The 27,398-nt window shown below is 42.6% G+C and overlaps 1 protein-coding gene across 1 annotated transcript in view; it reads left to right on the top strand.

Moving 5' to 3' along the window:
* The window catches only part of LOC119654976 (dopamine D2-like receptor), a 571,742-nt gene that overhangs the window by 142,291 nt on the left and 402,053 nt on the right, over window positions 1–27,398 (top strand). Inside the window, exons 2-3 of the mRNA XM_038060636.1 lie at window positions 10,657–11,421; window positions 18,492–18,682. Coding sequence (XP_037916564.1) covers window positions 10,926–11,421; window positions 18,492–18,682 — 687 coding nt within the window. The 5' untranslated portion in view covers window positions 10,657–10,925. The remainder of the gene's footprint in view (window positions 1–10,656; window positions 11,422–18,491; window positions 18,683–27,398) is intronic.

A 27,398-nucleotide genomic window follows, 5' to 3' on the forward strand; every position in this document is an offset into this window, starting at 1 on the left:
TATATTTGTTTTAAGTGTTCCACGAGTATCTCCAAAACTACTGTTGGTAAGAAGGCCTTTTCAATTGAGGAATGTTAGCTAATTTTTTATTCTTAAGATCCTATCGCTAGGAGGACAGCGAAATTCCTTACTTGTCCTCGAAAATTCACAGCTCCTGCGGAGACATTAAGTATTTGATGCATTATAAGGAACTGTAATCCTCAAGCTTTAATTAAAAACTATCGCCTTTTGCAAATCATATGTCTGAAGAATGACCTAATGTTCCGAAACTCAAGATAGGCTGTATAGCATTTGCTATAGATTAACTCATTATAGTCCTACTCTTCTCACCTTATCTATATTAATGCGTCCTTTCATCTGGTGAGGGTGTAATTCCGAAGCTGCAGGTGTTCCTTTCTGCCAATAGAATTATTACAATTAGAATCTCATTTCGTTGACGAACAGTCATCTAATCTTTGCACTAATATTGGCTGTTTCGGATTGTAAGTCTTATTTTATGCCCATGTAAATAGGATTCACAGTTTCCACCTTTACGATTTTTCGGGAAGTTTGTACTTCTCCTCCGGTGTTGTTTTAGGGCGAACCAATCGTCCTGGATTAGCGAGGTATACTGCATTGTAAAGTTCTCGTTTGTTCTTAATGCGTGACCTATTCACTGCCACCTCCGCCCTTTGATAAAAAAAGATGATCAACCCGTGCCTCGACCAAGCTCTTCATTAGTTACTGTGTTAGGCTAGAAAGTCCCAATGACGCTAGCGCAAAACAGCCTCAGCCTGATGTTAACGTTGAGAAGTTGCATTTCCAAATTTTCTACAAACGGACGAAACACTAAAAACTATACTCTACCCAAGTTAACATTTCCAGTGCAGATTATGAGTAATAAAAATGAGTACGAGATCAGCAGCTCCTACCTAACAATAACTCTAATTCCGTTACAATGGTGCAAAGGCCCCAAGGTGGGACACCTTCCAGGGAAAATTAACTCTCTCTTTACAAATTTCTATGGCAATAATCCTTATGACTATGCTCACCAGGGACTGATGACCAACATTTTTCCTTTTCTCGTGAACCAATTTCCAACTAGAGCTCAGGTTTATTTTGCATCAACTTCGGTAAAGATGTGACCACTCCTTTGTGATGTTGAAGGTGGAGCTTTGCTAGGTCATTACATTTTCCTAAAAATCGCGAAAATACACCGACTCAGACTAATTAGTACGAAAGACATAACTGAATTAGTTCAACTTCCGGCCAAATATTCGGCGCTCATAGAAAATAATTTTGCTAGCAATATTGAAATTATATATCCATATATATATATAGAGTAGATGACCCTGTTTTCGGGTTTTAGGAACATTTGCTTATTTGTGTATACTTACTGGAATATCCCGTCAATGACGAGTACTTAATCCTCGCCTGCAATAATTTTAACTAGTGCTCAGAATGAAACCGACGGAACATAAAAGTCAGCCATGCTGAAACAGTGGATTTTATTTGCCAATGTATCATGTACTCTTCTTCGGGAATGACTACATAAAATCCAGCACATTTAACACAGCAATCTCTCAATTATCTGACACAACGGAAACCTAATATTGTGCAATTTCCGACATACTTTTTTACGACCCTAATTAAAAATTCCTTGGCTTTGATTCCATTTTTCGATTTTAATTCCATTTTTATCGCATAAACACAAAGTCTGAATTACAAACGTTGCAAAACGACGGACTTATAGCTGGTCCAGTCCCTGAGGCAGGACAGCATAGCGTAAAGATGGATCGCGATATTGTCACACCAAGCACCAACGTAAAGTAAAGCCTTTATTGCTTTACGGCTCAATTTAAAACTGTCTGTCCCATCGTCTGCATTGCGCTCCTTTCTTGTCAGGATTTGCCTCACTGTTTTTAAAATGATACATGAAAATATGATATTGCTATCAGCAGCCGCTGAATGGGACAAGTTCAACTGATATTTTGGTGTTTTTAACGTCGGTCGTAAAACAGAAAATTGACGAATAGCTTCTTCCTGAATGGAAATTATGGCGAGAATGTCTCTCCCCGTCGCATTTGCCAGGATAGGATCGTTTAGTAGTCAATTTATGTCGGAAAATTCCCAGAAAGCTATATAAAAGGTTCGACGAACAGAAAAGCTGTTATTTTGAGGTAAACAATGACTGGCCTTTGACTTTTGATTGCACCGCGGCCCTTTGTACGGCAGCCATCTGGAAAACATATCAGCAATTTGAAAAGGGCTGAGTAGCGGTTGCATAGCAGCTTACATTACGCTCGGCATTTCAACGCATCCTTTGAAGGTTTTGGTAGGAGGCAAACAAAGAAGAGTCCTTTCCCTCAGCTAGCTCTGCTACCAATTCGTGCCTCACCAGCTTTTGCATCATTAAAGCGACCACTACCGTTCAAAGCAATGGATCCTTTTTTCAAAAGCGTTTAAAGCACTTATTTCCTTTTATTGCACTTTCCTTCGTTCAGTTTTATTTCATTTTCATTCGCCTTTTATCAGGCCATCATACAGAAATATGACAGCGGACGGTCGAGGCGATGACCGAGGCATGATGATAGGATCAGAGCATCGGAGCCATGATTTCTGCATGGGACGACAGGGATGCTGGGAGTAGCAGTGAACAGAAGGAAGACGACACGGGCTTCGGGACATGCAATAAAAGGCGACTTGATGAAACGACACGATGGTGTTAAAAATGGAAAATGTAATTAAACGCGATTTTATGCCTTCGAGCAGAGCTCAAAAGCTTCTCGCGTTTCTTTTTAATATCGCGTTCTCGACTGTACGAGAATTGTAGAAGTAATTGTATTGAGTGGGAAGTGAATTAAAAGATTTTCCTTCTTCCGTGGTCTGGTAAAATGAGTTCCCGTTGAGTGTTGAGGGTGTCATATTTTAGTAGTTTGGTTGCAAATAATTTCATGTTCAGAGCTTTTTGCTGTTACCACTTTCTCCACCCAGTCTTTCACCGAATTTTTGCTTGAGACCCATTAAAAATGTAAAAGAAAATTCTTGAAGTTCTTGATTTGCTGAATGTGAATTAAAACTTAAAAGTAGTGACGAATTTATTTGGAAAATATTTAAGCTTGTTAGATTTCAGTTTAGAATTGAAGAGGTAGCTTCATTATAGGCAAGTATTTGTCAAATCGTTATTCTGGTTCAGAGTTATATATCTTTGTACATACCAAAAAGTGAGATGCTTATGAATTAAATCGGCTTGAAAAAAGTCGCTTAAAAGAGAAGGTGAATCTTTCAACGAATATCAAATTACCATTAATCGCAAAGGGGATAAAGTTACAAATGAGGTTTTTATCGCCAAATCCTCTTGAGGAGGTCGTTTGGTTCTTGGTAAGAAGAGATTGGGAAGACTGTCAAGACCAGGACTGACATTGCCGTCAAGATTGCCAATGAAGTATTGGACTTATGAAGGGGTAAAGAGGAATGTTGCGGACAGCACCCAGAGGGAGAAGTGAGGAGTAAAACAGTTGTACTCCGAGAAAAAGTACTAAAAATGTAAGTCATACGGGAGTTGGGGCGAGTCAGCAAAAAAGCCTGCAAACCTTACGATAACAGGAGGAAGGCGGGCGGAGTTGGTGGTGTTGCAGATGTGAGATTAGAATGGCTTGAAATTCCCGCATTCCAATGCGTCTCGGCACTGACGAGATACTCCTTTCTGGACTTAGTCATCAGCGACTTCACTGAAGTTCAAGGAACTTTGAAAAGAGTGAGGTTAGTGTGGCTTCCGGTTGACTTGACTACGCATGAAAGATAAGCTATAAGGAAGTAGGTTGGAACGAATGGTATAAAAGTAGTCGATGCCTTGGTCTAACGTTAAGGGAGTAAGGGAGAGATCCCAGTTGATAGCAGCCAGGTTTGAATTTAGCTCTTCACAATTGGCTTTTCGAAAATTGAACTTAGCAGGCTTGCACACAAAGTTGCGACAGTAATTTGCCCATTGAATTCAATAGTAGGATGATGTGCATCAGGAGGGACGAAGGGACGACCTTCGAAACGCACCGAACATTTTTCTTAATTAAACTAGCCCTGAAATTCTGCCCTTTTCGCATTATAGGTACAGCATCCATAGCAAAATATGTCACAATTTAAGGCTTTTGTAAAGCAAAACTTCATTAAAATCGTCCGTCTGTCTGCCCTCTTTTTCAAGGAGATGAAAATCTTCAAAAGGTACTGATCTGGACCCGCCAGTGTGGGATTTTTACCCACTAAAACCACTTCACATCCCCTTTGCCCCAGGGAATCATCATTGGGTATTGCACCACGAGGTGGTGTTAGCTTAATTTAGCTATGTCTCCTTTCCTCTAACGGTGGAATTCGCGACCGCGCCTTCCGCTTTCCGTAATTCATTTTGGATTATTGCAATCATGGAGTTGATCGCATCCCAGCTCTCTTGGCATGCTATCATTCTTCGAATAAAATTTTCCTCTTTTCTTCTATGAACCTCGGAAATTAGAAGAATATATGTTTGGGACTCCGTCGTAGTTCAGCAATCAAGTGATGACCTCAATTTAAACCTGCACCGGTATAGCCGATGAGAAACTGGGTAAGATTTTAATTGATCACCCCGATGGCAGCGATGAACCTTGAGTGATTCCATCGTTATTGCCATCTACTTATAGATCTCCCCCTTATGACCTTTTTCAATTACAACAAAGGAAAGTAGAACATGCCTGCTTGCAGGACTGTTCTGCTTTTATCTCTGTAGACTGCATTCAGTTTATGTGCGCTAGATAAGATGTGCAGCGCTGATCCCCAAACTATGACCGCATACAACATGGTTGAATTTACCATCCTAACTTTAACCAATTTATGAAAGAAGTACATCATAACAATCGGCGTCATTTTTGCTAAGACCACACTTGTGGTTGACGCTTTCTTGCAAATATGTTCTATGCTTAAAACTGAGCTTTACTTACTTTCAACTAGTTGATACCCAGAATGGAAGTGATGACATGATTTTAAATACTAGAAGTTCTCCTGAGACATATGAACTCAAAGGGCTATCCCGGTTCCCGGTTCGTATGAGTCCCTGTGCAGACTTGAGTCTGATCGCCCTACCCAGGCCATGGAGCATTTGCCTGTCGTATGACGATCAGCAAATCAAGTCAAGGTGAATACAGCGTCTACCGATGCTACCACTTGGAGGTTCTTCAAGTCCACTAGATGCTCGCCACTTCCGAGCACCACTGTGAAAGATTTATAGACTTTTCCAACTTCCACCGCCCGATTGTGTATTAATTAAGTTGTCATTAGGATAAGTGCAGTAAAGAGGGTCTCATGTTGCTGTCAAAAGAGTCTTTTTTAGGCCGCTAAGTTTAGTAGGAGTCATTTTCATCAAGTAACTGACCATGTCAAAGTTTTGCAGATGATAGTTCAACAATGTACGGGATTACCACCTACTATTTATTGGCTGATAAAAATCTGAAGTGCTCTGTTGAAATATTTCTTTCTGACCTGCTATCTTCTTTCTTTGCTTTATCATCGTCTTTTGAATCTCCGTGGTGCCTCTATATAGGCAAGTACATCCAGATTGAAAATAATTGTTAACTAAAGTAAAATTTGATGTTCGAAGGGTCTCTTGGAAATCGGACCTCTTCGAAAGTCTTTTTCCACTCTGGTTTTTAACGGGAGGCTCACTGACACAAATGTCAGGTTTGTAATCAGACTGGTACTTCCTCTTTCATAGCTGGACCTCCCCTACGTCCTGTTTTTTACTTTCATGAGCGCTAGAAAAGATGAATGAAGCAATGAATATGACGCTATCTGCATCTGCGATTTTACGAAATGCTTGAAAATATATTTCATTAAGCCGGGAGTTGCTGAATACCTCATTTACTTCGTTTCGCATGGGTAAATGTTTCTCAGGAGTTCCTGAATATCCGATCCATACTTATTGATATAAAAAGCGGCGTATGAAGATTCACATGTACATACCGAGATGAAATGAAGCTTGCAAAACGTCGTGTCATAAACCAAAATCGAGAAAGCACCTTGAGATAAGAGTTTGTAAGCAGGATTAAATCTTCTAAAGTAGAGACATAGATAAGGCTAGTTCCTGAAGAGATCTATGAACTGCTTTTTAAGAATCTTTCGGGCGTAGTGGTTTAAAGCGGAAAGCAGAACCAGCGACGTGTTGCAAGGTTTTCTCTGATATTTACAGTGTAGCCCAGTTGTACGTTCTCCCAGGATTCACTAGTGTATTCCAATTAGAAGTATTCACGTTACTGGAAGGCTGTCGATAGTTGGGATATATATTGTAACCATTTTGGCCGACAGTCAAGGGACCATTAAGGTTTTGTACTCAATGGTGACATTGTTCAAGTTAGTGAGCCAATGTATTTACGCGCTGAACGGTCTGAGTGACACACTTCTTTGGGTTCTCGATCATAGGAACATAGAGGGAAATGCGTGGGTGACGGACTGGTTAGGTGGGGTTCTGCTCTTTTGCAATCCCTCGGTGGACAGAGTCGCGGTGCCGCTTGTGTCTATAAGGGTCGTAATCTAGTTGCACTACTTAGCAGCCGCTGACTTCAGATGGCAAAGGTTTACCACCTGTTCCAAACCAAGGAGGATTTCATCCGCCTATAACAAGACCCCATCGCAGGAGCTGGGGCTCCTTGGAGCGGCTATCTACCATTTCCTGGAATATAGCTCTCCTGATGGCAGCGGATCCACGACCGAATACGCATCGGAGTCTTGTTACCAAACTATGGTTACGCCCTTGGTTGCTCGTCATCAACCGCGAGACAGTATTTATTAAGAATTAGTTGTCAAAGCAAAAGTTTGACTATTGCCAACTATGAAGGCAGAGCGGAGTCAGAAAAATACTATAGCATACTGTAGAGGAAAGAAGAGGACATGGGAATTAGATGAATTTTTGAAGCGACTCCGGAGATGAAGTGACTACACAGTGTACAATATTTTATTTATGACGCGCCAACAACGCTTTAGGGACAATGTATCCCGTGTTGTTGAAAACACCCGGCAAATTTTTAAACAGACGGACCTGAATGTTCCTTGATGATTATGTGGTACAAATAGTTGCCAAATATTGATACTAATAAATACTCGCATCGCTTTGCAAGGCATTTATTTACTTTTTTCAACAAAAGTTGCGACTTTTTCAGGCTCGTCTCTATTCCAGTTATGGTCTGTTGATTGGGTTCATGGCTCACAATAGAGGCCTGGTCTATTGAGTTTTTTCGATGTTATTTCGGGGTGGGGTAAGATTTGCTAGAGATTATTTACAGTTTCCTGACATTTTCAGGCTTTCTTTGTAGTTTGATTTTTTTTAGCGTGTATACCGTATCGCTTGTCCCAGACAGGGCTGTGAAGCGGGTGCATAGCCAGAAAAACCCTAGACTGTGAAGATTGCTCCTTGATCTGCCACAATTGCCCGTTGTAACTAAATGACTAAGTACTTAATTAAAAAGCACTTTGTCCACTGTGGTAGTTTTCTGATCAAACATAAATCTCGTCAAGTCATCCACCATGGAAAGACTTGCCTTTCGGTGTCTCAGGCAACGGTTCTACCAAATCGTTGTATATCTTATCGAATAGCCTGTCCGACGCTGAATCAATCAGAATCTTATTTTACAATAGTTCTTGTTTTTCTGGCATCTTAAAACACCCGGCCATATATCCCTAGACTTCCTTCTCCACCTCCTTCCACCCGAAAAACCTTCTCACTCTAACGAAAGGTTTGCTGGCTTCGAAGTGGCCTCCGAATCGCGAGTCATGATAGTCTCTAAGAACTAACCACACTTCCTTCAAACTCCTTACTATTTGTACATCGTGCTTCTCTTCCACCTCATGCCGCGTCAATTCCTTCCTATCTTCAGGCATCTTTCCTTCAGTGACTCGCATCATTCACCTCTATCCGGCGCTTTGATCGTGCTACTACTAAGCAATAAGATTTAGATACTGCTAAATCTTTCAGCTGAATCGCTCTACTCAAAGCATTCGTATTCTCTATCGGCCGGCTATACCTATATATTAATTCGTAATTATATTCCGATAACTTCTGCTGAAGGCGAAGCATCTGACTTATGTTCCAAGCCTTCGGCATTCCCTTCAACGGCTTGTGATCCGTGGAAAACTTAAATGGCTTTCCTAAGAGGTACCAACGGCGATTTTTGGTTGCTAACGTTAATGCCAACAGTACTTGTTCGAAAATGGGGAAATTCCTTTCCGCCTGGTTTAGCTTCCGACTCACGTATGTACAGGCCGTTCCCCCTACTCCAGTACGTCACCAAGGACCTTACTACTAGCGTTTGTCACTAAAGTAAACTCCTTATCGAATTGGGGATACCCAAAAATGGGCAGCGATACCAATTTTGTCTTCAACCTTCCAAAAGCATTCCCGTACTCTTTGTTCCATTCAGATTTCACTTCTTGTCTCACCAATCGATTAATAAGAGCCGCAATATTCACAAAACAAGGTACAAACCTTTCACAGTAATTGGGCAATCCGAGAAACGATTTTAGCTGCTTGGAATTTTCGGGCGGGGGAAATCGCCGGTTTTTTCTATTAGTTTGGTATCGGCTATAATTCCAGCTTCTGAACAAACGTGTCCCAAGTAAGTCAGCTCCTTTCGCTAGAAATTGGACGGTCGCAACCTCGAATTGGCGTAACGGAATCGTTGAAACATCTCGTTCAACTTTCGATTGTGGTCATCCAGATTTTTGACAAATACAATGATATCATCTAAGTACAATATGCAAAGTATTTTATATCCTGCAAGCCTTACAAAATCTTAGCTAAGACTGAAAAATGGAGGAGCGGTAAAAGGTAATTTCTTAAACTGCAGGTGCTGGTATAAAAAAACTGAATGCTGTTTAGCTCATATGCATCGGATTGATAAGCACCTGATAATACCCTTGGGTCAAATCAAGTAAAGGGAAATGTCTTGAATTCCCAAGCTTATCCAAGATATCATCAATCCACGGCAACGGGTACGTCATAGGTACCACTTTCGTATTTACCGCCATGGTTCTGGGTTTGGGCGACTATAAAAGACAATGACCGGCGTCTTGCGGCAATGGGGACGAAGATGTTGCGTTAAATTAGTGGCGTGACACGTTTCGATCATATCCAAAGTGAGGACATCTGTGGGCGATATGGAGTTGCACTCATTGTGGAAAAATTGTGGGAGAGGCATATTCGATGGTATGGTGACGCTGAGGAGAATTCACTCGGGCCAGCTTGTGAACGGGACAAAGGTTGAAAAACACATAGCCGAAAAGTTCCTTCCCCACCTTTCAACTACTTTTTCGGTACCAGGATTGGGGGGGGGGTTGTATGGACTATCGCTCGACTCAATTATATCGTCTTCTAAAAGTTTATTTATTTGCCGCTTACGTTCATACCGATGATGATGATGGTGGTCCGCCTGCTTTTCATTGATTTCGAGAGGAGTTTGTAGTCCAAAATGGAGTCCTCCAGGGTTGCGTCTGGTCACCGATGCTGTTTCTTCCTGCCACGGTGACTGGAGGAGATGGAGCGGTTCGCACGGTGTCATCTATCCTCCAATATATCGACTATGTTGATATCATCTGATAGCTCCCTTAGAGAGTCACCGAGCTTGGCCAAATGGGTCTGGACTTGGAGAATGTAGAACATAATATCATTTGGAGATTAGCACTAAAAATCCCGGGTTTTCAACCCAATTAGAAAATATATTAATGGCCAAGTTGGCTTGTAGGAAACTGAGTCATATATCAGAAATATTAAGAGTGTTAACTCCAGAAAATCTTTGAATTGTCGGATAAGTTTCAACACAATATCAACAATATCCACCCCTATTGAATGCAGAAAAGGAAGCAAAGTACTCAAAACTCTTGATGGAAATTCAGATCCCAAAACATATTCAAGGTCCAGCAATGCCATAGTTGCCATAAATAAATAAATAAATAAATAAATAGTTACCTCTAACTCAAGTGCCCTTTTGGAGAGTAGATGGACATGGGAAAAGTGCTTAAAGAAGCGTGGCTTACTTTGCTGTCCCAGGTTATCGGTTGATTCTCCTTCATGTTCTGCTAAACAACTTGCCAAACTAGCCCTGTCTTCTTAGTTTTCTAACTTTAGGAAAAGGCTATGAAGGTCGAACTATGTACCAGCGCTGCAGTTATTTCGTGCTAACTAAGAATTTTTTGGCCCCCTACATGAGGATGGACGATTCCGTAGCTTACGTAACGACGAAATCTATGAGCGATACCATGACCGTCAAGTTGTGGATAAAATCTGACTCAATAGGTTACGGTGGGCGGGTCACTAAATCCGTATGGATGAGGATAATCCAGCCCGGAAAGTCTATAATGGCAATATCTATGATAGAAAAAGAAGACGAGGCAGACTCTGCCTGAGATAGAGCGTTGGCGTAGGTCAGGACGCCAGACAGCTTTTAGGGATATCGAATTGGTGGACCTCGACGCAAAACCGGGATGTCTGGATTTCCTTATTAAGGCAGGCCTAGACTGGATACCGGTTGTTGCGTCGTTAATAATGATGAAGAATTTTAGTTAAAGTAGCTTTCTAACAAAAATGCCTTAAACTTCCAATTATTTCGAAATCATACACTTCTATTCAAGGTCGGCAATAACCTTCTTTTCTTTAATTTTTTACAGGTGAACGTATAAAAGTGCAGCCATTCTCCTCTTCCATTGCTTATTCACTTCAAGGTATTATAGCTCCTAAATTCATCTCCAAACTACGTAACTAATATGGCGTATCGAAATCTACTGCAACAATCAAAAATATTGTGATCCAATCATAGCCTCGGATACTGAATAAATCTGCAGGCGAGTGGGACTGTAACATCCAGTTCCACGTCGCCACACCACAAAGTAGAAACCACTTACATTAAAAGCAACGATCAGGAGAAACATTTACAACCATGACTACCCTCGAGAACGCCACTTGGAACTCCACAGATTTCTTCAAACTCTACGATGACACCAGCTTCATTACAAACGACACCACAAATCACACCTTTTCCAATCTCCTCTACAATGGCTACGTGAACGGAAATTTCGGAGCACTAGCCAGTGCCGAGGCCCTGAGTAGCGGAGGTCTGGATTTTGGAGATTACAATGACGCAGGTGGCGTGAGTGGGGGTCTCGGTGGAATACCATTCAATCGAAGTGGGGATGAATTGACGGTTAGTAGACGGCAACAAAATGGATATGAAGGTGCTGGCGGCGGGAACAATTTCATGCTATTGTTGGAGGATTTCGGAGAGTATTTTTATAATTACAATGGAACAGGTATTGCGACGGCGGGAAGCGGTGCAGCGACGGGAACAACTCCAGGATTTGGAAATACTACGGATTTTGATTTTCAGACAAATTGCACGGTGACAAACTCGACAACGTGTCCGGAGATAGCGGCAGGTAAGCGACTAACCTTGACTCCAATTTTTCAATAATGTGCACACCTTCGTCTTTATTTCTTATCCCAACCTATTTCAGTCCAAAATCATTTGTCTGAAATCTGCGGAAGTTAGGAAGGTACATTTAGTTCCCATCTAGGCAACGTATCCAACATATTCTACCAGGACCCCTCCCTAAAAATCGATTAAGAAAACTATAAGTTCTGCTTCTGAATACGGATTTTTTCCGCCCCTATTCTCTCCTTGGAACTTGGAACAATTAAATTCGATTCATAACAATCCTTTCCGCTTATCTGCACATCCATTTTCATGTTAGATAATTCTAGTACGGAAGAGTGAATCCCTTTCCACGGTTCCAGGTTCTATTTCTAATTGTATGTTGCCTCTTAAGCTGAGCCTTTGGCTATTAAATCTTGCAGATGGGCCCCGAGCTAGAAATGTAGAGTGAAATAGCCCCCAATTGCCATTAGAGACATTCGACACTAGTCCTTGCTGATTTAAAGATTGAAATTGATCTCGGCCGGGAGAGGTTAATTGCGTGTTAAAGGGTTTTATTGGGGGAATGCCGAGAATGACGATTAAATGGCTTTTGTATAATGGCTAAGCGATAACAGCTGATTTGCGAGGTTTGGCATTCTATCCGCATGAATGGGTTGCTAATGGCTAATGGCTTAGCTTAGATTGAAATTGTCCACGACGTTACTGGTCTTATTATCCTTGAATATACTCTGTAAGTAATTTCATTCGACTACCCTTCAGAAGAATGCGGAACTGACAACCCGATTTAGGCAAACCCCAAATTCCTAAGCCTACCTTCCCTCCAGGCCATCACATTCAGCTAATCTCCGATGGGAAACCGCCAGAAATAGCCATGGCTTGCCCCCATTGGAACATTATGAACATTTTAAGAGTTTATTTTTGCTTTGAAATTAATAGAAAATCGCATTATCATAATACGAGTGAAATTTTCTTTGGAAAAGTGCCCAAGCCACTTCCCAATGAGATGTCTGGCAGCAGCACAAAAGGAGCGATTGAGGATTATAGTGTCAGTTATTGGTCGGATTAATTTCTCTGACGTGGAAAACCATTTTAATAGATTAAAATGGTGGTAACAGCTTGCTTAAATGTTTTTCCGGAAGGCTTCAAGGAGTATATGTGGCTGTTGTATGTGTGGGTTTGCAATGATGATAGAAAACTTTCCATTATTGCGTTAATTGAAAAGTTGAGTATAATTTTAGCTCCTCCGAAAATAGATTGTTTACATAAAGGGTTAATTAGAGTCGATTTGGTCCAAGTAGCATAGTGAGAAGGATTACTGGTTCGAATTTCATATTATTATTCTGGGGGATGCCTACTATTTTGGAGGGTGAGTTGTAAAACTTATGTAAATCTTCTGTGAAGGCCGCAATAAACTTTTAGCTGATAGAGTCCTCATTTTCCAAGTGTGCTGCAAGATAAAAAGTGTATTTGCGATTTAGCTCTTCTGTTTGTTGAGATAAATAAAAGCTCTTCAATTAACCTTCCTTGCAGCTTCCACAAAATTTATATAACACCCATCTTAAGACAATATCACTAATTTCCTCATTATTATATCTGCCGACGACATATTGCTAAACTCCGATAAGAGCAAAGCTAACTGTGGGTTTAGATGAATATATGGTTGCCACTAACAACTGAATGGAGTTGAGCGTGGCAACCATTCCTACGTGCAGTGGTTGACCGTTTGCTTAAGGTCTGTTATCCGCTTGGACGTAACTAGCAACCCCTATGAGACTCTCATTTTGAGACCAACCCCAATTAGCCAGGCTGAGAACACATTTCTCAGGAATTCTCCTGAGAGGTATGAACTGAACGGGTAATATCGGTTCCATCTCCCGAGGAAATACAAATTGAACAGCGCTGTCATTATTCTGCCCACGAAAGCAAATAGGAAGAATGGGATGATCAGTCAGACTGAGAACCTTGCTTTTATTGATCTCTTATGGAAGCATCCCCCGGACAAGGTACCATGAAAAACATCACTAGTAACATGAAAAAAAATATCGGTGACAAGATACAACCCTGGCGAATTCCGCTTGGATCCTCAAATCCCTGATATAATAGCGTGACCACCAGCAAGTTTTTTCGTTATGCAATCAGCGGTAGCGAAGTCATAAATATTAGCAGCAGCTGCTTACCTGACTAGCGCGACTATTTACACTTCACTTTTGGCGATTTTTTGCGATACTATGACACAACTTCTCTAAGGCTCTGGCTCGAGTCAGGCTGCGGACACTGGGTAAACAATTCTTTCGGGACCTCAGTGAGATTTCTAGTTACAGGGTCGGAGAGCTGCTTTCCTTCGTGAATGCTACGGACTGGCTCTGAAGATCCGAGCCAGCTGGACTCCGCTTCCCTGTTCCTAAAACAACAGTCACGGTTTTAGGAGTTTGTGGCATCAAAACGGCGCACAAAAGCGCTAATTGGGCTTCTCGGAGCGGCCACTGATACCTACCTACCTACCCCCATTCTAGATCCCAATTTTCCAGCCGAACACTCTTCTATCACCACTCCTTACTTGGCTCGGTTGGCAAAGGCTAAGTCTTTCTTTGCAGTCAGAACTATCGAAACCAATACATGGGTCTTGTATGACGACAAGAATCCATCTGGTAACTATAGTAAGCGGTGCGAACAAGTCAGAAGGAAACCCTTCTTAGCCGCAAAAATTGCGTCATCGGAAGGCGTTATTCTCTACTTCTTTACTTTTCAAACTTTCTCGACGAAAGCACAAGCAGTTGTTGTTGAGGATGCTGGAAGTCCACACCCAGTTGGTGATGGACCGGACCACTTGGGAAGCAAGTTACTCCCTCTTTTATAGTCCACGGACTCCTCCATCTGCCGTTTGTCGTTTTATTGAAAACTTGAGTGTTTAACTCAAAAAAGAGGAGCCCGTGGACTACAAAAGAGGGAGTAAGTTACTTCTCAAGTGGTCCGGTCCGTCACCAAGTGGGTGCGGCCTCAGGACTCCCAGCTTTCTCAACAAAAACTTTACTTCGGCCTCGTTTAGGTCTGGACTTATGACGGATTTCACTTGAATATAATTCATACGGCCATGAGAGAATTCGGTCTCCCGACGAAATTGATAAGACTGGCTAGGCTGACCCTGACCAATGTGCGAGGCCAGATAAAAGCAGCAGGATCACTCTCAAGACCATTCGACATTAACAACGGTCTACGACAAGGGGATGCCCTATCATGAGTCCTCTTTAACCTGGCCCTCGAGAAAGTGATCCGTGATGCTGAGGTAAATGCAAGAGGTACGATCCTCTTTAAGTCCACCCAACTACTGGCCTATGTTGACGATATTGACATCCTGGGAAGAACCACCCGAGACGTAAAAACTGCCTTCATCCAGATCGAGCAGGCGGCGCGAGATCTTGGGCTGCACATCAATGAGGGCAAGACAAAATATATGGTGGCGACGTCAGCACCGAAGACGAATCAACCAACAATATCAAACCGCACTGGTCAAACACGAAGAAGAATAAGGATAGGAGAATACAACTTTGAGACCGTTGACAATGATGATGAACAGCTATGATGATGAAATCCGCGCACGGTTGTTGTCAGCCAACAGAGCCTATTTCAGCTTACAAAGACTGTTCCACTCGAAACGTCTCACCATAGGGTCAAAGCTCTTACTGTACAAGACTATGATCTTGCCAGTCCTCATGTATTCCTCGGAAACTTGTCTTCTTAGCAAGAAGAATTGCGAACAATTGGCCGCGTTCGAGAGAAGAATCCTCCGAAGAATTTGTGGCCCCCTACATGAGGATGGACGATTCCGTAGCCTACACAATGACGAAATCTAAGAGCGATACCATGACCGTCCGGTTGTGGATAAAATCCGGCTCAATAGATTACGGTGGGCGGGTCACTTAATCCGTATGGATGCGAATGATCCAGCCCCGAAAGTCTATAAGGGCAATATCTATGGTAGAAATAGAAGACGAGGCAGACTCTGCCTGAGATGGAGCGATGGCGTAGGTCAGGACGCCAGACAACTTTTAGGAATATCGAATTGATAGACCTCGGCCCAACACCGGGATGTCTGGAGTTCCTTATTAAGGCAACCGGACACCGGTTGTTGCGCCGTTGAAGATGATGATAATTCGTACCCATTACGTGTTTGCGATTATATTTAAGTGGATCGATTACAATCTGTCGTTACTTTCGGTCACGCTGCTCCCAGGGCAGAGGTGAGGCAGCGTTTGATGAGTTGCCCCTACCCTGGACGAAACCGTCGATCAACTTTTTCGTTCTTTTTTCACAAACAGTTGGCTTTGTAGTTCGTTCAATAAATGCTTCTTTAGGATTTTAGTTGAGAACTGTAATGGCGCTGGGGCTCTAGACTAACTTAGTATCCAAAATAACTTCAATATCACAGATTTTGGTGGGTACCAGTGTAGAAGAGAGAATCAATAGGTCGGAAACTTTCCTTACCTTCGGTGCAGACTCAAAAGGACCGTAGGCTACGGGTTTGTTATCGTCACGTTACAAGCCTTGTTAAGTACAGCCCACCGCATTTTTATCTAAATCGTAGACCTTAACATGACTGCGTATAAGCGAAAGCAGGGGCATTTATTTCGTACTGAGTTTGGATCCATGTCTAGTCGATTCCGAAAATCAAACGAACTCCATTCCCGAAAGGTGGGAAAAGAACTGAAATGATCGCAACTAATATCAGAGAGCCTTCCAAAGAGAACTCTCAAATCAATACATCCAAGAAGGGTAAAATTCTCAAGAAGGAAGCTGACCCTTTTCAAAGTTGGAGCTGACTCTCTTTTCACAAAAAGTGTGGAGAGGTGTAAAGAAAACAATGAAGAAGCGGTAAATCAACTGATTGAAATGCTTTTTCACAGGTATATCCAAAATCGCAACTCAGGGGGAAAACTACATACAGTCTCAGTCGGGATATTAAATGAAAAATAGTGTCACTTGAGTGAGTGAAATGGGCTTTCAACTTGTCTCATAGATATGAATCTGCGGACCCAGATAACGTGATTCCTCCTCTAGTAATAGAGGGAATATGTGCTCTCTACATATTCATGAACAGCTATGCCCCGTTTGCGGCAACGCAGCATGGAATCGATTCGGTGCTAATCAGTTGAGTTCTGCCAGAGTAGAGAAAGGCCCACATAATGGTCGGTCTACTGACGTAAAATGTCTTAGGAGCTGCCCACAGGGAGGCGTTCTCTCCCATTTGTGATGGCTCCAACTAATAGACTTCTTATTATGTTTCCTGCAGGATACCGAGGCCTTTGCATATGCATTTCCGGACGATAATCGTTATTTAATAATTATCGTGAAGTATGTGACTATTTGAATGCAACTCTGCAGATTATACTTCGTTTGTGCCTCTGTAACAGACTCTTCGCAAATCCTAGGAAGACTGTACTGGATACGCTCACTAGAAACATTAGGTGGGGGAGCAACACGCTACCAACTTTATCATTTCATATTTATACTCGAAGTTCATCTCGCCTTCTGTCTTTCAGGCATTTTGTATGAAATTTCGCTATTTCATCGATCTGCCAATAGGTAAGGTTGGCATGGAAGCATAACATGCTAGATATATCTGCTGGGGCAGCGGCGATTCTTTTTCTACATTCGTTCCAGTAAACTTGGAGTTCCAGCGCAACACCTTCAAAAATCAATCCTCAACAAGTGGTCTTGATCGCTGTTTCTGGTCTTTTCTGGTGATGATTTATTGTTCTGTGTCCTTTACTGATTGTAATATATTTTGCCTAGCGGTCGCTATGCGTATATTCTCCGCTAACATGCCAGTGTGGACCTTGACAGTGAGTCAGTTACGAAAGTAATATCCATGACGAAGCCTATTTCTCCAAGCCTAGATGTGCTTACGTTTGCAATGTTAGCCAGGGTGGTATGTAGGAAGGAGAAAACCTCGAGTAGAATTCCTCCCCTTTTCACTTGGGTGATCTCATTTATTTAGGGTACTTCAAGCGATCCTGTAGGCTGCACAATTGGTATTATCCGTTATATGGTTTAGTTTTTCTACATAAAAGACATTGAGGGTTCTTAGTGTAATCCTTTGCTAAATGACTTTCACCACATCCTCAACACAGTTTGGATCTATCTGTACTATTACTGGTGTAATTTTCCATCATATGCCTGATTCCGAGATATTTGAAGCAAATTTTTAGTGGAATTAGCTCGGGTAACCTGCACACGATCCATCCAACGCGGACTTTATTCTCAAACAGTGATTTTGTAGCTGATGCCACAGACATAGTTGGCGGTGTTGTCTACGTTCTACGTCCTTAGGCCCCTGATATCCATTTCCTACATATTTTTTATTTTTTAGCGTTGCGCAAATTTTCTCCTCGATGGTGACCTTGTCAAGAACTCTGCTTATTGAGTGATGACCTGATCTTGTTTTGTAAGTCATCGTGATCGTTTTCTTTTTTCGATAGTTCGACCAGCACTCCCCGCCTTATCCGCGTAACATGTCGCTAAGCTCCTTCAGCGTAGGATTTGCCTTAACTCTGCGTAAGATATCAGCATTGGACTTACGCTCCCTTGCTGTTAATACCGGAGTTCCTTGGCGATTCCGTTTCGGAATTATTCTCCCCGCTTCGCCTTGCTGCTTTCTGGTATTAACCAGAGTTCAACATGGGTTTCGATTCCCTTGGCTGTTGGCTCCTCTTACCTCAGCATTGACCAATATTTGTTTTCTCTTGTGCCTGTTGATGTAAGGTTGGATCGTCAACAGGCTCTCTGACATGCTTTTGTGTATCGTGTTTTGGCTGCATTGCTGATTGCTGATTTAAAGACTTCCTTCATATGTGGACTAAACTTTATTTTCTCATCGGTTTCAACATATTGAATGATACGCCTTCCCCCTCTGAGGAAATTTTCTCACTCCAAAACTGGTTTCAGATCAGTTCTCGTGGCAAGTTTCACCGGCCCATCCATGATTACATAATGTTTTTGTTAATACTTCCAATCTGTAGTGATAATAAGACAGCTGGGCTTTTTGTTAATACTTTTCTTCTTTTTTCTTTACAGTTCACCATAACTACTGGGCATTAATATTAATTTTATTTCCATTTTTAACGTTATTCGGTAATGTTTTAGTGATAATATCAGTGTGTCGTGAGAGATCATTGCAAACGGTGACCAACTATTTTATAGTATCATTGGCATTAGCTGATTTATTAGTGGCTGTTGTTGTGATGCCATTCGCCGTTTATGTTTTGGTAAGTATCTTTGAAAATTTATTATAGTATTATTTCAGCAATGGTAGAGATAATCTTAACAAAAATAAACCTTTTTTATAACGTAATGAGTGAGAAAAAATCGAGATTAGAGACGAAAAATACATACTTAATTAAGACCTTGCATTGAATGTTACTTTTGTTATTTGTCCCACATCACTAAACTTGGTGCAACATTTTGAAAAAACTCTTTCCGTCAATTTTTTTTTACGTCTCCATCAACATACAAGGTATGTGTGTATTTTATTCCTATCCAAAGAAATGTCTTAAAGATCATCATGATCAACGGCGTAACAACAGGTATCCGGTTTAGGCCTGCCTTAATAAGGAACTCCAAATACCCCGGTTTTGTGCCTATGTCCACATTTCGATGTCCCTAAAAGCTGTCTGGCGTCTTGATCTATTTTCGACCCTAAATAGGACAAATATATATTATACTTAATTAAGACCTTTCATTGGATGTAATTATATTTGTCGCGCGTCAGTAAATTTTATGCAAATTAGTCTAAGAACTTCCAGATAAACGTTCGGGGTAGATATATACATAGAGAGGTATCAATCGAGTTTGATACTTTTGATTGCAATCTTTCGGAAGAACTTTATCGGTTAAATTTTTTTTACGTCCCGATTAACATGGAAGGTATGTATGCATTTTATTCCTATCCAAAAAGTGTGTTAAGGATGGTATGGAGAAAAGTTTACCCAGTGCATATCATCATCATCAACGGCGCAACAGCCGGTATCCGATCTAGGCCTGCCTTAATAAGGAACTCCAGATATCCTGGTTTTGCGCCGAGGTCCACCAATTCGATATCTCTAAAAGTTGTCTAGCATCCTGACCTACGCCATCGCTCCATCTTAGGCAGGGTCTGCCTCACCTTCTTTTTCTACCATAGATATTGCCCTTATAGACTTTCCGGGCTGGATCATCCTCATCCATAGGGATTAAGTGACCCTGTCTAACCTATTGAGCCGGATTTTATCAACAACTTCACGGTCATGGTATCTCATAGACTTCGGAATCGTCCATCCTCATGTGGGGGGCCAAAAATTCTTCGGAGGATTCTTTTCTTGAACGCGGTCAATAGTTCAAAATTTTTCCTGGTAAGAACCTCGGTCGCCGAGGAATACATGAGGACTGGCAACATCATTGTTTTGTACAGTAAGAGCTTCAATCCTATGGTGAGACGTTTCGAGCGGAACAGTTTTTGTAAGCTGAAATAGGCTCTGTTAAATGCATGCATACATGCAGTGCATATGTCTGCTTTAAATGTACGGCTCATACATCGATTGAAATGTTACCTTAAGTCTAGCTATACTGTCTTTTTCTAAGATTGTAATTGGCAATATATGAGGGATACTACTGGACTAGGTTGAAGTAAAGTGTCGGATTGACACTTACCAAAACAATTTATATTTTTCTTTCGCCTTTATTCCCGCGAGCAAATGGATCCAAAATGTCATAAAGAAAATCTGTGGATTGAAGGCACCCATGAAATATTCGTGGTGATACTCCCGCTAACCCATTTCCTTCCTCAATGGCGCTATAGTCAAATATCAGTCCTTAATAATAATAATAATAATCGTTGGCGCAACAATCCATATTGGATCAGGGCCTTGAAGGGTGTTAGAGCACTTCATTCAAGACCGTAACGGTACACTACACTACACTGTAAGAGGCAATGTGGTCAGCATTGCGTTCGACGGAGATTATTACCCTGATTTGACTCAGGTACTTATAGCTGAGTCGACTGGTATCCGACGTCAAATTACGATACAAATCCCACTGCCACCAGTGGGATTTGAACCGCGACCTTCTGTATGACAGCCTTGTGATCTAACCACTCAGCTATCCGGAGTCCTTGGTTTCGCCGAATTCTCGGCCCTCACTCTTCTTGTTCGGAAGCCCGCGTTCTCCATTTTCGAATACCGAGTAGCGTCCAACTAGTGTGGTTAACGGAATCTTCTCTTCTATTTCGAGGTTACCCACTCACGTCTGTTTTACTTTGACTTCAAGGACGCGTCTGGCACCTAAATGGCCTGTTAATTTGGGTTTCCGGTTGATGGTGCGTTTTGGCTTCGATATACAGAAGTTGCAACCGCCTGTTATATCTGATTTGCATCTACAGTTGTCCTCTTTTTTAGTTAGTTTTAGTCGTTGTTTCATGTTTCTCTCTTCTTCTGAATTGCTTCTCATAAGTCTCCAGTTGCATCTAATGGAATTGTTCCTTTTCCATTACAAAACTATTGCACTACAATCGCTAGAATAACTATAGTGATCAGTACCGTGATGACGTGATACGTACCCGCCGCGTAATTACATTTGGTTTACGGTCCTTGTCTACTCTTCCATTCATAGAAGAGCCGTAAATAATTAGATGGGTGGTACCACTCACGTCATGAACAGCCTGTGAGTGAATCTCAGTTCCCTAGTTTTAGGCATTATTTTTGCCAGAAATGAGCCTACCCCTATTACCTTTTATCAGCGTATAATCCAAATGTTTTTCGAAATTTAACTTTGTATTGATTATATACCTTAGGTAAGAAAACCTACACTTAACTTCGTGGTCATTAACCGCAGTATTAACAACGTTTATCTTTTATTCCGCCAAGTTCAGTGCAGATTTTGTGGGTTTGGTACTAAAACCAACCTTTCTGTTTCTTATTTACTGCTATTCATCCTCAGAAACCTAGCGTTCGCAGTCAATTTGTGTGAGCTTCTTCGGAAATTCCATAAAATTCTGAAACAATCTCCTACCCAATACAGGTTTCACGCAGTACTTCCTTGTTAACTGAATGTATAGAGATGACAGCTCGATAAACTAAAGTAGGACATTCATCCTGCCATTTCTTTATTATTAACTACAACCTTGTAGGCAGTGCTTCTCGAAATCATGTTCGCTTGGAGTCATAATTTCCTATAGCAGAGCTGTCTGCTCCCCCTATAGTACGATACTTCGGAGATGGCGATGTTCTTCTTCAAGGTTCGTTTGATCTTACAGACACAACAACGTCAAGGACTCATATAGACGCATATAGACCACCACTCTCCTCATGTCATAATTTCCCCGAGGAAAAATGCTGGTTAGAAACTACGAAGGAGCAGACAAGCGTGTGAAAATATCTTCCTCCCTATTCCTTCGTTTTCAGTATCGAGGAAGATCAGCTAACGGTCACTGTGGGTATGGTGTTCGCAACTTCGCCTGTCAACTCGCGTCGTCGAGGAGACACTGACATATATTATCTTTCTCTTTATCAGTATGAAGAACGTTATCGATAACAAGAAGAAATAATATCGGTGATAAGATTGAACCTTGGGGGATTCCGATATCGACTCCAAAATCCTCTGAGATTTTACTTTGGTGCAGGCGATCTTTGAATCGTTTCAAAATTATTTTAAATAATATCTTTGCGACAGCAGGGAGCCCACAGATACCCCTCACATTTTCACTCTGGGAAAGGGCGTTCCATATGATTGGAAGCAGAAGATGTGCAGAAATTGCATGGTACGGCGATAAATAACTGGGCGGGGAAACTGTCAAGCCAAGCGGCTTTACTTCGTTTGAGTGCATTTATAGCCCCAAACGATTTCCCTTCTGCTTTGAGGAATAGTCTGCATCGGCATATTACGGTAACTACCCATTTCATCCACACAATAGGTGGAACCTGACCGCTCGTGATATGGTTAAGAACCGTGGTGAAGTGCTCGCCCCACTTCTTCATTTGTTCATCATCACAGTCGACCGTTAATGACCTTCACAGCACCATCGAAAGATTACTGATACTTCTGAGCAGTGCAATACCAAATTCACGGAATTTCGCTCGGTATCTGTGTTCGAGTGCATTACGCCCGCTGTCACTCGCACTCGCGGCCAATAAAACTTTCTAGTCCTCCGAGAACTGGCGGGCGCAACCCGCAAGTGAACGTAAGCGACCATCAGATGGTGATCCCTTTTTAGGCCGATGTCAGCGTCTCTTCTGTTGCCCACATCCAGGAGTGGGCTCTCTCGCAAAGAGGTCGATCTGATTGCTTGTACGGTGTTGGTAAGCTGAAACTTAGCTGACCTCATGGCAGGCTCTGTGCTCAAACAATATGAAACGAATGAGGCGATGCAAACCGTAGTTATTCAGGAATCTCATTGTCATTACGTACGCCGAAACTATGCTTTCGCATCATATGTCCGAGCAAGATGTTGTAAAAATGCACCTTGGCATTCAGACCACCCATTACGATCACAATGTCTCTTTTAGGAACTGGGTGTAATCGCTCGTCCAAAGTGTTTTTCTCCACGCAAGTCTCCGTTGGTACGTTGCATTTGCGTTGCAATTGTGATGTTCCTTAACCTGGACTGAAACCTTGCAGTAAGAAGTCTGTCAGAAAACGGATTCCAGGTCACGAAAACGGGCCTTGTGACAGTCGTCAGAGACAACCCGACGTCTGCTAGCACTTGGCTTTCCAGAGTACAAAACACATTGACGCAAGTGGGGGAATACTCTCATATTACTCTTATGCACAGAATGTTCTCCTTATATCTTTGGAATTCCCGCTTGAGTTGGAAAAAGCGAACATTCTGAGGAGTGTCGGTATCGTTGTCGAGGAGCTCGCGCACATTTCGGAAATCAATCATGTTTTCGATAGTCAAATGTCTTCGCCATGAGGCCAGTTGGCATTTCGGTAGCGGTAAAGTTTCAAATTTGCAGGTTGCTAGCCCACAAATTTCTATCCCTTTTAGTCGCCTCTTACTTCAAGCAGGGAAGATTTTCAGGGTATTCCATTACTGCAGAGCGAGTACAGGAAACCCAGAGCGCAGTGCAAGATAGGAAATTTAATAAAGGAACACTTCTTCAGAGCAGACAAATGTCGGTTCTAATTCGTTGAAGAGCTGGCTGTTAGTTAGTTCCCGAAAAAAAAAAACGGCTTCAGCAGCGCCGATAGCGGGCAAAACTTGCGGCATTTGCTCCTCACGGTTTACTATCTATAATAGTAACAACTAGGTGATTTTTTTTTTGGGAGTAGGGTAGGTGAATGCGTTTACGCACAGAGTGTTGGACTCCCACAACAGCGCAACAACACTGGCGGACTACCAACTAAACACCTCCCTGTCATCAGAGAACTAGCCTGGAACCGTTTGACACATTACTTCGGGCTAGCCCTCCCGCTCTCCCGGCTTTGGGAGCGTTCAAGTCAGGGAATTCTTTTCACCAACGGGAGGGGAGGGGAGGAAGGGAGTTGTTGTTAGTTCAGGGAACCCCTTACCGTCCGATCCCTCCACCGATCGAGTCCAATCTTCTTCGCAATAAGAAGAGCCCGAACATAATGCGCAATGCGATTCCCGCTGCCAGCGCTCTTCAGCAATTCTCTGACAATGTTGTCTGGAGCGAGCTCCCCTGCGTCTGCATAAAGCTACTGGCGGAGGCCGTCCCATCTCTCGCAAGAGAAAAAGGTGTGTTCAGCGTCATCCGCCACTCCATTGCAGAACACACAATCAGGAGATCGCGCCTTCCCAATCCTGTGCCGGTAAGACTGAAAACCTCCATGCCCACTTAGAAGTTGGGTAAGGAAGTAATCAATCTCACCGTGCGTTCTGTTCAATCACGAGTCTAATTTGTCGATGAGCCGCGCAGTCCACTTGCCCCTTGGCTCATTTTGCCAAGAAAGTTGCCACTCGCTAAGGGTGCGTTGATGTTCTTCACGGCAACCACTTCTCTTAAGTTTTCGCCTTACGGCGATAGATAGCTTTGCGCTCCTTGGCAAGGAGGACAAAGGGGATCATTCCCGCAATCACCATCACAGCCGGTTCGGAGACGGTGCGATAAGCAGACGCCACTCGCAAAGCTCCCCGCCTCTGCACTTGAGCGAGGCGTTTCCGATGCACCTCCTTGTCAAGGGCATCAGCACATACCTCCGCACCATAGAGAGGAACCGACTGCGTTGCTTCCATGAGGAGACGTTTCCTAGTTGATATAGGGCCTCCGACATTCGACATTAGCCGACTCAAGGCCGCGACTAAAGCTGCAGCCTTGCCCGCGCCTGCTTTGATTTGCTCGGAGCAGCTCATCTTCGAGTCGAGCATTAAATCAAGGTATTTAATCGCTGGTTTTGACTCTATAGTCAACTAGCCGATCGATATGCGACGCAGGGTCGGGATTCTCCTCCTGGTCAGGATGGCTATTTCGGTTTTTTTCCAGCCCAAGGTTGAAACCGTGAGCAGTCATCCATCCGCTTACCCGTCGCATCAATATGCCAAGTCTGCTTTGCCCCTCTTCAACAATACGTTCGGCAACAAGTGCCGCAACGCCGTCTGCATAACCGACCAGGCGCGACTCTTCGGGCATATCGAGTCTCAACAGACTATCGTAGGAAGCGTTCCAGAGGTCCGGCCCTATGATGGATCCCTGTGCTACTCCCGACGTGATTTCCATCCTGCTCTGGCCCTCTGGTGTCTCATAGAGCAGGGAGCGGTCTTTCAGATAATCCCTCAATATCCGCAAGAGATAGCTTGGCACGTGAAAGGAGTTCTCTAGTGTGCCTAGCATACCTGTCCATCTTACGGAATTTTCTGACATCAAGCGTTATGAGGAGCACTATCCATCGAGATCGGCGGCTGTGTGCCCCGGCTCGATTAAACGCATCTACAACCTCCGTAACAGCATCCACTGTAGATTTCCCTGTTCTAACCCCGAACTGCCTTGCGGATAAGTCCCCGGCAGCACAGATCACTTCAGCGAATCTACCCCTGATGAGCTTCTTGAGCAGTTTTCCGGCCGTGTCAAGCATACACAGCGGCTGGTATGTAGACGGGAGCTCCGGGTCTCCTTTACCCATACTGATCAACGCGGGCCTGGCCACTTTCTAGCGACAAGGAAAAATGCCCTCCTTCAAGCACGCGTTGAACACTTCAAGCAGCAATTCTGGCCGTTGGCGGAACACCAGTTTGTAAACTTTCATCAGGACCTGGCGCCTTCCTGTTTTTCGTAGTGAAAACATCAACCGCGCTATTTGCCCGTACAGGGTGTCTGGGGAACAATGCCCGCACAATGCGGTCCATTTGGTCGGTGCTCAGTATGCAGGGCTTCCGCAGAGCCCCGATTTTCCGAGTGACAAGCTCACGGGTCCTCATTCACCTCATTAACAAGATTCTGCCAGCCGCGAGCTTTGCTTTTATTTATAGCGCTGCGGAGTCTCCTTTTTGCTCATCTATATTGTGCCTTTGTGACACATGCCTCCTAACATCTAGGTGATATTGACATTGTTCTGGTACCAGTATCACGATGGTATTTTACTTGTCATTTGTTATCCAGACGAAGCATTTGCTGGCTTGCTTGATGGCAACTCAACAACCCTTTTCAGCATTTGATACACCGTAAATTTATGCATTGCTAATTGCTAATTAATTAATCAAGTATCTCGCATCATAAACTGGCTGATCGGCATCAATCAAACTAAGTCAGGTTCAAATACGAAAGCAAATCAGTTGCCATGCATCGTACTAACCCCCAAGCACATCTTCAACATGTTTGATTACCAATCGCTCTCCTGTCACCCTTAGCCGATCATCACTCACGTACATTATTCCCAATTCCTAATGCTCCACATAATGTCCTTGCTCTTAATATCTCGGGAAAGCCTCTTAAATGGCCTTCATTAGGTGCCTATTAAGCTTTGTTACCTATTATCACATCGAGAGATGACTAATTGACGATAGAGCCAATAATATTTTCTTTTCCGCCCGTAATGGCAGGGATAATTGATTTTTTGTCACAATGTCAGGCTTCCCATTGTCCTGGCTCCAGGTAAGACTAGTTAGGAATTGTAAAGGCTCCATAAATTGATATTGACTTAATTTCCTTGGGGACTCAGGTGCAAATGGAACTTACTCCGCGTCCTTTCTTCTGAAATTATGAGGTGAAAAGCTTTTGTTGTCAGCAGAGTACGTGGCGGAGATTTAAAGAAATTGAATAGTCGCGTTAGGTGGGGCTTACGAAGAACTTTTTTGGATTAATTGGAAACTCCTACAGGTGTTTTATAGCTTTTTCAATTTTGCCCAATGGTAAAGAAATTAAATTTTCAATCGTTGGTTGGCCTTTGACATCAATTTAATTATTTTCTCATACAAACATTTCTAATTAATGCATGTCAGCTAAGGGAGGATGTTCGACATCAAAGGCGCTTACTGGGAGTCAATGGGATTGAAGCCTTAGAAGCTCCGAATATATAGGGACGATGGAGATATGTAGCATCCAAAGAATCCGTTCGGCTCTCTGCCTTGATTCATGCATACATGCATCCAATTCCGACATTCATTCCCCATTTGGGATCAACCAATTTGGGTCATAATATTCAGCAATCCTTCCTTTCCTGCAATCCTCTAGGATAAGAATCTTTTCGAACCATTATGAAATAAATTTCTCATATTCTTTAATTAGTTTCACAAAGGCTGCAGCCAGTATTGCTGGAAATTTGAAATAATCGAAATGAGAATTACTGCCCTGCGAATGCCGCCGTTACAGATGAAATTAATATTCTGAGTCAGGCATCAGACTAGATAACAGCAAAAGTTTTTTAATCAGACTGTGCGGCAAGGATAAGAACGAAAAGTTGCTAAGACCAATGGGAATCTTTTGAGATCAGGGAATATGTTAGGATATTCTGTTTGTTTGTTTTTTGCTCTGTACGAGATGGAGGAGGGTATGTAGA

Source organism: Hermetia illucens, chromosome 4 (genome assembly GCF_905115235.1).
Source record: "Hermetia illucens chromosome 4, iHerIll2.2.curated.20191125, whole genome shotgun sequence".
Lineage (NCBI taxonomy): Eukaryota > Metazoa > Arthropoda > Insecta > Diptera > Stratiomyidae > Hermetia > Hermetia illucens.